The 10,000-nt window shown below is 38.8% G+C and overlaps 3 protein-coding genes across 3 annotated transcripts in view; 1 reads left to right on the forward strand and 2 right to left on the reverse strand.

Moving 5' to 3' along the window:
* The window catches only part of LOC125045514, a 6,401-nt gene extending 1,055 nt beyond the window's left edge, over window positions 1-5,346 (reverse strand). The window contains exons 1-3 of the mRNA XM_047642809.1: window positions 5,008-5,346; window positions 1,096-1,184; window positions 1-906 (exon numbers count right to left, since the gene is read on the reverse strand). The exon at window positions 1-906 is cut by the window's left edge and continues 1,055 nt beyond it. Of these exons, the coding sequence (XP_047498765.1) occupies window positions 1-906; window positions 1,096-1,125 (936 nt within the window). The 5' untranslated portion in view covers window positions 1,126-1,184; window positions 5,008-5,346. The remainder of the gene's footprint in view (window positions 907-1,095; window positions 1,185-5,007) is intronic.
* The window catches only part of LOC125045513 (autophagy-related protein 23-like), a 14,400-nt gene extending 8,849 nt beyond the window's left edge, over window positions 1-5,551 (reverse strand). Inside the window, exon 1 of the mRNA XM_047642807.1 lies at window positions 5,411-5,551. The gene's annotated coding sequence lies outside the window, so the exon portion shown is untranslated. The remainder of the gene's footprint in view (window positions 1-5,410) is intronic.
* A 376-nt stretch (window positions 5,552-5,927) lies between these two features.
* The window catches only part of LOC125045445 (TATA-box-binding protein-like), a 7,254-nt gene continuing 3,181 nt past the window's right edge, over window positions 5,928-10,000 (forward strand). The window contains exons 1-3 of the mRNA XM_047642698.1: window positions 5,928-6,066; window positions 8,822-9,081; window positions 9,393-9,538. Coding sequence (XP_047498654.1) covers window positions 8,845-9,081; window positions 9,393-9,538 — 383 coding nt within the window. The 5' untranslated portion in view covers window positions 5,928-6,066; window positions 8,822-8,844. The remainder of the gene's footprint in view (window positions 6,067-8,821; window positions 9,082-9,392; window positions 9,539-10,000) is intronic.

Consider the following 10,000-nt stretch of genomic DNA (forward strand, 5'->3'; position numbering starts at 1 on the left):
TCTCTTACTTATTCTGGTCACAACTCTACTGTCTGGTTGCTTGTCAGTCACTTTCTCATTTGTCTTGGTCTTTATCACAGACTCTTCTGTTGTGTATCCACTCTCTCCCTCCCTACCATTATTTGACCTTTGAACTTTCAACTTTATCCTTTTGCTGGATATATGCAGTGCATCTTTAATTTCCTTGTCCCCTAAGCGGGTGAGGAAGTGGTCTAGGACCTCATCAGCCTCCCTGCTGGCCTGACCACAGTGGCCATCATTGCTCCTCCACTGGCGCAAGAGGCCATTCATCTGGCTAAGTCTAATGCTGAAGAGCTTCATTCCTCCAGCACATGCACTGGAGGCCAAGCTGAGGGCAGTGCGCAAGGCACGGGCATACCGCTCAGCTTCTGTGATGTGGGGTTGCGGCTGGGGACGGAAGGCATCCCGGGTGAGTGCATGGTTGTGGATGTCATTGACATTGAGGACCTCAAGAGCATTGCCATCTGGAGAAAGACGCAGATAGACCTCAAAGGGGCAGCCTTGGCGGAAAGAACAAGATGAGCGCTTCTTGTCAGTCCTCTGCACTGGTGCTTTCCCACCAAATTTGCATGAGAGCTTTACCGAGTAGTACCTGAGTGCCGTCTTGGCCATGTTGACTCGTTTGGGCGCACGCTTCTTGGCTGACTCCAGCGTGCGCACATCCCGCTTCCAAAGTTCACAGTAGTTGGCATACTGGTACTGCTGTTGTGCCTCCTCCAGCTCCTCCAGAGTATCAAAGCGTTTGCCCACCTGGAAAAAGGCATCCTCACTCCCTGGCTCCTCCTCAAAGCACTCCCCTGCCTGCTGCTCCTCATACTCTTCCTCCTCATCCTCATCCCTGTTTGAGCTGCTCACTCCATCACTGTCACAAGATGAGATCTCTTCCTGGTACAAGGAATGGCAAGTCAGCAAGTGTCTGGTATTGTATAAACATGTATCTTAACATGATCATAATTAATGCATTAGTTTTAAAGTCTTTTTGCAATCTCAAGAATCTTACTAATGTTTTGCTCCCACTGAACTTTCCTCTTTGCTTTTGCATAATAAAGATGGAGAAAATATCAAACAACTGACCTTCAGCGAGATTTCCAGATAGTCCTCCATTATCCTTGTCTTTTATTTTTCTCTCACTCAAGATGAATTCTATTGCTGTTTGTGTTTATCTGCAACAATGATTTGGTGATAACCTGCTCTGATTGTTAATCCATCAAATACAGTAACCATGTAATCAACTTTATGAAGTATAAAACAATAAAAACAACAAATTGATAACTAATTAATCAATCACTGTAATTCTATGCAGTAAGCTGCTCATTGATAATACTAACTAATTGGGTATTGCATTTGATGTATAGAGTCCAGATTTCATACTGGCAGTATTGGCCTATAATCTATTGTTGAGTGAATTGCCCAAGCCTTTCTTGGTCAAACATGTGGTAGTTTGCTTGCTTTTCCTGGAGAGCCGTAGGTGCAAAGGCCACAGCAATATTGTAGGGTTCACTATTTAAAAGACTTTACTGTTGTTTATACATTTTTATGCTTATCCCACAATTTCCCTGGTATGTTCCACTCCCCCCCCCCAGTCATTAAGGCCAAAATCATCATTACAGTTGGTTTCACAGGAACATATCCAAACTGTAGACATTGAAAGCAGCTCATTGTCAGCAAATTCATCAGCATCAATGTGGCCTTTGTAGACAATTATTGCTGTCATGATCAATATTAGGTCTGTAGTTTGTTTTTGTGAATCTAAACTGGAAGTTCCCATCATATAATTTGTCATCAATACTTAGAAAACTGGTGCTGTCATTCCATATGACATGTACTGTCCATTTATAATAATAATAATAATTATGCTCATAATTTAGCTTTATTCCATTTGTTACAATGGATATTCTTGGTGTGACATGCCGTTTTATTTTGCTTCTAAATTACCCCGTCTGCAAAGGATGGCCAAGGCTACCATCCACTGGCAGCGAGGGATTTGAATGGAGCAGGATTGCTAGACAAGGTTGCTACTGCAGTGCCACACAGTTAATGCTGACCAATTACAATGATGACAATGAGATCTAAAAGCTCTCTCGTGCCAGAGTATACAATGGAGATTTTTTGGGCATTTGTCAAAGTGCCAAAGATACAGAGGCCACATGACTGCTTGATGCTGCATCCCTTTACCCCTTGGAACTGGAAGATGTGACCATCTCATCATGAAAAAAACTGGTTTGAAAGGCAGGTAAGATAACTTGCCTGAGGGCTGGGGTGACAGGAACTTGCTGTCATAAGAAATTCTGCTGAAGGCCAGGGTGATGGGAATGACTTGTCATGAGAGCACAAAGCTCTTGGAGGATGAGAAGACTTGTTGAGCTTTTAGGAAGGGGCTCTTGTATCATTCCTATCAGTAAATGAGTGTAGAATGTACCATCTATGAGCTATAACTCGAAGATTACAGGCTTCAAGGAGGACACTTATTGCCATGCTCAGGATCCTATTTTTGCCAACCCATGACTTGCGGCACAGGCTGTATTACAGAAAACAGAAATAGATATAACATGGCAAAAGGGAGGTAAGGGGTCTTGACACTGCACACGTGCTCATGTTGATGTGCTACTGGCCTACAAGCCACACAACCATGAAAGATTTTGGGCCATGTGTGGGCAGCAAACCACCCAGATCCAAGGGGTTAATTACTGCCAATAACAGTAAACCTTGAAACAAGGAAGCCTCCGGGCTAGTACAGTGGTAACGTGCCTGCCTCTCATCCGAGGGGTCGGCGGTTCGCGCCCCGACCAGGCGCGAGAAGTTGCAATAGTCGCCTGGAGGTTACTGCTGTGGCTGGACACCACGGCGGGTAAGGACAAAAGCCGAGTCAGCACCAGCTGATACACGTTAGCGAGTCGACATTAGTTGACACAGGCCGGGCTCCCCTCATTGGCATAGCCCGGGCGAAGCTCAGCTTCGCATATCGGACTTATCCTTGAAACAAGGACTTTGCAAAGTGAAAGAAATGTTTTAGTAACTAGAAAAACAATCTCCAAAAAGTGAAGTGAGCCTACCAAGGAGTCAATTACAAGGCTTAACTGTTCTTATGCATTTACCCTAGTCCTTGAATCTTCATGTGACAAGGAAATTATTCCTGTTACCATAATTATCATCCACATGAAATCTAACCTAGACTTGCAAGTAACAAGGCTGTTGCTTATATAATTGCGGCAAATGCTAGATTTTCAGGTTTATTTATCTCTCAACTCTTAATCCCGGTAGTCTAGGACATAAGAATAACCCTTTGTCAATAGACAAAAGATGAAGTACCTCAATCTCTGCTTTTATTACAAATAATGTGATGTAGTATGTAACAGACCAATAAACTCGAGATCTAGTGCAAATCTCAAGTTTTCATATGATGGCAAAACCTTTTCCTTGAACTTCCCACTAAACATTCATGAGAGAGACAGAGAGGAGTGAGGGGTAGTTGAACAGCAATAATATTTTCATTTTACATGGGGGAAACCATTAAACAGAACCATGACTACCATGAAAATATGTTTACCAATAAATATGAGAAATGAAGCATTCACTACAGTTACATCAGCAACAGTCAATCACCTACCACAATTACTATAATTCATATTTATCCAAAGTTGCAGAGGATGGCATGTACATACATGCCATGCCCACTGTGATTTAAACTTCTTGATTGTTTTTACACATCGATAGCCACACCTGTTAACTGTTTTCCTTGATTTTCAAAAATATTTTTTTGGTATCTAATGTTGCTGTCAGTAACATCAATAAAACTGATGTAATTTTGTTAAAAAAGCATCAATATTAGAAAGTGTTTTTCCTGCAAACTCAAGGAAAGGTGAAATCAGGAGATGTCAGAAGATCTACTAACTGACTCCTTTGTGTCTAAGCACTTGCAGAACCATATATGTGCAGAGACATTTCACAAAACAATAATACAGTGAACACATATTTTTCCCAGAGGCTAAGGATCACTAGAACACATCAATCTATGAGTTTTCTTTTCCATTAACATTTGGCACATACGTATCAATGGTGCAACTCATTCTGAAATTCTCCATTTCCCCCTTACCTAATTATCATTTCCTAATTATCATTTTTTATAGTCATGCAACACTCCTACAACACTCCACTACAAGGGGGACAGGGACGGACAACAGTGTGCAGACTCCCTATCTTATTAATAATGTAGCTAAATGTTAACAGTTCTCAGACAAAATGACCAAACCAGACCTAATTCCAAACCAAATATCATAACTCTGAGCCCCCCCCCCCCCACTTAGGAAACTTGGGATTCTTAAAAATAAACAATGTCATTAATATGCATTTCTGACAAATGATTATAGAGATGGAAAATCTTAGACTAATGTGTTCTATCAATATCTGGCATTAAATAACTGAGGCACGTTTATCCAGTGTAATAATGAAGCCTATACAAATGTTTTTAATCTCTGATTTTTGTTATCACTAACTATGCTAGGATTATCACCATCGTTACTTTTGCAACAGTACTAATAATTCTAGTAATAAGAATTTCAAAAAAATAAAAAGAATTTAAAAAATGGGATAAACCGGTAAAATCAAGCAGGCCTCAAAACCGACTCCTTGGCGACCTAGCACTCATCTGAACAAAATTTATAAAACAAAACCACAGCGGATGGCTTGAACCACGCAAGGAAGTTTCTGTTTTCAAGACCCAAAAGATTTTTTTTTTCCCTCCTAGGCTGTGGGGCAAATCTACCAAATTTGCATCTTGCAGTAGAGGGCAACTGGATCTCACAAGGATTTGCCATTTTACAATACCTAATTCATTAGTATTACCAACCTGCAGTTTCTATAAAAAATACCCAATTCATCAACAGATAATCAACTTCAGACACTACAGATGATGAGCAATCAACTATTACATTTGCTGTCACATATAAACTGAAACCATTTTACTATGACATGCACCACATTCCATACATTATCAGGGTGAAATATGTGCATGAATAACGTCTGCTCTGTAAAAAGACGATGATCAGAGTCCGCTGTCAACTGTTGAGGAGATTAGAAATGGCTGACCGGCTGCCGGCTACGAAAGACACTCGGCCGTTCGGATGTCAATTTCAAATCACTGGTGAAGATTTTCTCGTTCTGCTCTAACGTAATTTCGGAGGACTGACCGTGGCGAATGAAAACTCGGAAACATGTGGAAATAAACAGTTTTATGTGTATATCGTACTCCTTCCCTTAGACGAAAAGCAAAACAAAAAACAAAAACAAAACACATACCAGATACTACGCCCTTTTGGTTATTCTCATCTTTCTTCTTTCTCCAACCTTTCTAACTCTTCTCTTTATATAACTTTTTCTTGTCATTACTTACCGGTTTTTGTGACCAAAGTAGATGTAGCGACGAGGGAGAAAACCCCCAATACAGAATACGGTTTTGAATCGTCGTTATATCAAAATTACCCGCGGTTGCCTCTTCGGTCCAAGATGGCGGACCTTGGTAGTACTAAGGATCCTTCGTTTAAATTTGCGAGATTGTGAAAGGATTCCGTGCCTTTTGCATGAAATATCTTAAGTAGAATATTTTTTTTATTTTTCTTATGTAGTTTTTATACGAATACATATTGTATGTGCTAATGAAGTGATATGTGTTCGCGTATGTAAAAGGACCATTGAACGAGGATTTTTTTCTTAGAAAGGGTAGAGCAATTTGAATCTAAATTTTAAGTGTAATACAATCCACAAAAAACTTAATGTGAAATAACATACCATTATAGCAGATTTTGTTTATTTTTTACTACAGGAAAAATATCCTTTTCGATTTTTTTTCCATAAGAAAAATTTAATTATTTAATCACATTAAAGACCCACATATATTTAAAACCCAAAACAAAAACAACAACATACAAAATACATACTAGTAAATTAAAAAGAAAGTTTTAGTCCAACAGTGAACTTCGTGTTTGTTTACATCGGCTCAAAACGCTGAGTTTACCGTGTAGACAGCGACTCACATTTTATTCGTTTAAGGTGAATTTACAGCTTATTTCAGCAATTCTTTTTTACTTCTTCTTCAGAAGGAGATGTAGGGTGATGTAGATGGAAGGAGATAATACGGAAATACTAAGAAAGTTCATTTTCCTTCGATAAGAAAACTGATTTGGGATTACCTACCAAATATATCATAATTTTTGACAAGTACCCGGCCTTCTGTTATTTTTTTAGTATTCTGGTTTAATGTTCTGTTGGGCGAACGTTACTAATGTTTCTGGGCGAGATTTTGAGCAATATCGAAATCCCCAATATTCCTCGGAGCGTATACGGTAGGCCTACTTGATAGAACACGCTAATTTTCCAGTATTTCTCTCATTTAATGTAAGTAAATCAAAATCATAAGTATTATAAAGTGGAAAGCCTTCTTTATTTAATCAAGGTTATAATGTAAACCATAATAGATGTAAGGGTATTACATTATGTATATTTTCTTGAGGCTGTTGCCTGGACTATCTGAAATGCTGGTGGATTTCCATGTGATTTTCGAGCATGTCAGGTATACTAAGTAGATGTTAACTAGCAAGTTTCAGCTCATTTGAATCAAAATTGAATGCAAAATATGAGTTTTTCTAGAAGGATTAGATAAGGTCACTCAGGATTTACAGGTTTAAAGTATGCACCAACTAGGGAAATAAAGCAGTCAGTTTTGGCAATACCCTCAGGTTAGGACTGATATTGGTTCATGAGGTTATCTTTGTGTAGTTTGTGCATTTAGGATGCAGTTCACTCACCTTAGTTTCTGACACATGTGGCCATGTTGCAAACATTTGCCAAAGTATTCATTATAGCATGGTAATCAAATACCTACTTGTTATTTATTTCCCTATTAGAATATTTCATGTAGACTTTGAGCTTCCTTGTACTTAGTAGTAGAATATATTTTATCTGAGGAAAAAATGTAAATAAAATCATAGTAGCCTCACATTTTTGCATGGTACGTCTTATTACTATCAGTCTAATATGTATAGAGTTATCTTAACCCATTTCTGCTGGGCCACGCCTTGCGGCGTCATATCAAACCACTCGATCTGTGGAGTGTGGCTGTATGCCTCAGCGACGTGCCAAAGCACTACGAGCCGGGCGTTCGGCTTGATATAGCAAACTCCCACGCTCAAAGTCGGCTTGTTGCCATTAATCTCTAGAGCATAGAAAAGGGGGGGGTCTCAAGATTTTGGTCCCATGTTTACCAACAGTTTACTTGTTTTTGTCAAACTCATGCTTCTTCTGTCAATGTTAGGTAATCACATGGTAGTATAGGCGAGTGAATCAAAGTGCGAGAAGGGGATGTGGCAAACGAGGGTGAGGTGGCACTGCAGTGGTGTTTGCATGGCCCTATTTTGGACATTTAACCCAATGCTGCCGGGGAAATTAATAAAAAATAGGGAAAATGCTGTGCTCATTTTCTATATTTTTGTGAAATGTTTCTGCGCATAGATGGCTCTGCTAGTGCTTAGTCACAAAGGAGTCAGTTAGTAGAACTTGTGACCTTACGTGATTTGAATTGGCAGGAAAAACATATTTTTTACTAGTGCTATGAATATCAATAGTGTTATTTTTATTATAAACATTATAATTACTATAATGTTATAAACATTAGTAACAAGTAAATATTTTCGTAAATCAAAGAAAAGAGTAAACAGGCGAGACAGGCAGTACATAACTGGCTCATTGGTGACTTAGTACAAGTGTAGCCATCTATGTGTTAAAACAATCAAATAAGTACTCACAGTGGGCATAGCATGTGTGTACATGTCATGTCCATCGTGACTGGGTTAAGAATAATGTCTAATTCAAAGCAAGTGAACAAAAGCTGTGGTTTTGGAAAGCTACGACCATCTATTCGCTTCAGCCTCTGTATGTTCTGGGCTCTGATAAAGGCCAACAAACTTCCACAACCTGTATTCTGGCAAAATGGAGCATAGACTGGTTTCTTATTTGTGGATAAATTGCAAAGGAGGTGTGCATGATCTGTCATGCCAGAATACGTAATAGAGGTTTGATGACCTTTGCTGAAATGCAGACAGACATGGAGGCCAAAGCAATCACCTGAGTCACAGCATATTCAAACTTGCCAAAATACTTTGTTCCTGTAACAAAACAAAGAAAAATTACTTGGTAATATGCACATACTTTTTACCAATATAATAACCCAGTCAGCACGGATGGCAAGAATACACACTTTGCCCATTGTAATATAAGTTTATTTATTGTATTTACACATAGATGGCTCAACAAGTGCTTAATCATCAAGGAGTTGGTTATAAGTCCTACCTGCCTCACCTGTTTCGAAAGGGTCGTTTGTATTATTTCATTCTCTCAAATGTTACCAAGATTTTAATAATAATTTAATAATCATAACATTAATAACAATAATAACAGTATTGATATCAATTGTATCAAAAACAAAAACACATTTTCCCAAACCATCGGTCACTAGAGCCTACTAATAGACTCCTTGCCAGCTGAGCACATGTGGAGCCATCTGTATGTAACAAAATTCACAAAAAACTACAGGGCACAGAACATAAATCCATGGTGGTTGGGTTAAATCGATCATTTTGTTTTGGAACTTTTGAGGAATGGAAATGTTTTTTCTATTATCTACCTTTAATAATGTAATATGTTTGACTATATCCATAAATGTATCTTTGTTCGGTGCATCTTTTAATTAAATCTAATAAATGTCATTTTGAATAATATGAATTGATGTCAGTTTTTGTTTCCTCCCAAGGCCGGTGAACCACAAACGCAAGCATGGATCACATGCTGCCTTCCCCGGGGTTCAGCATCCCCAGCATTGGGACGCCGTTGCAGCATTCACAGGAAGAGGAGATGATCCTCCCAGCGGCCCAGCAGCAACAACAACAGCAGTCTGCACAGCAACATAGCCAACAGCAGCAGCAACAGCAGCAGGGGCAGCAGATGGGGCAGCAGCCACAGACCTTTGGCAGTGGGTTCACACCACACACCTTAATGCAGCCACAGACACCAGTTAGTTTGTGTCTTATTTCTTAAATCTACATTGACAAATTTATTATTATTACCATCATTGTTATTAGTAGTTGTTATTATTACTGTTATCAATGGCAGTAGTAGTAATAGTATTTTTCTTTCTCTCTCTCTTTTATTTTTATATTCATTTCAAGTACAAATGAGTCTTTGCTTCATACATTTAATGTAAAACTATATATATCACACAATATTGCTATATCATAACTTCACACAGTTGCTCTCCCTCTTAGCGAATATATATATACATACCCGGTGTGCACTGTTATACCTATTACTCTCACTCTCAACAGAGCATGATGTCTCCAGCTGTGGGTGGAGGTTCCCAGGTTGGGGCTGGAATGTTCGGTTCAGCCACAGGACCTTCCACACCCATAGGAGGGCCCATGACCCCTATGACCCCACACTCAGCTGATCCTGGAATTGTCCCACAGCTACAGTGAGTAGAAGCCAGGGTATCAATCTCTTATGATTGGTTAGGTTTAATATGGTTTTATTGACAAGTGATTTAGAGGGATATTGCTATAATAACCATGATGGAATTGATTGTTTTTATTTGTAAAGACTTAAATCTCCTTTTTGCTGATGGTCATAAAGGAAGTAATGATTACAGTGATAACTAAACAGGGGAAATAATCTTTTAATTAAAAATGCTTTGTATATTATAGTATTTACATGTGACAGAAATGTAAGTGTAGGTCAGAGAATTTCCAGATGTATCAAATATACATTAACAATTACTCTGAATATGGTGGATGCTAAAATTTTAGATCAGTTGGTCAGTACAATCAGACATGATGGAACTTTAAAGATGTGAACATGAAACACCTTAAGAATACCAGAAGTAATTCTACAGAATACTGATTTGTGAAATGTCTGTTTGGGAGCACTTTTAAAAACA

Source organism: Penaeus chinensis, chromosome 37 (genome assembly GCF_019202785.1).
Source record: "Penaeus chinensis breed Huanghai No. 1 chromosome 37, ASM1920278v2, whole genome shotgun sequence".
Lineage (NCBI taxonomy): Eukaryota > Metazoa > Arthropoda > Malacostraca > Decapoda > Penaeidae > Penaeus > Penaeus chinensis.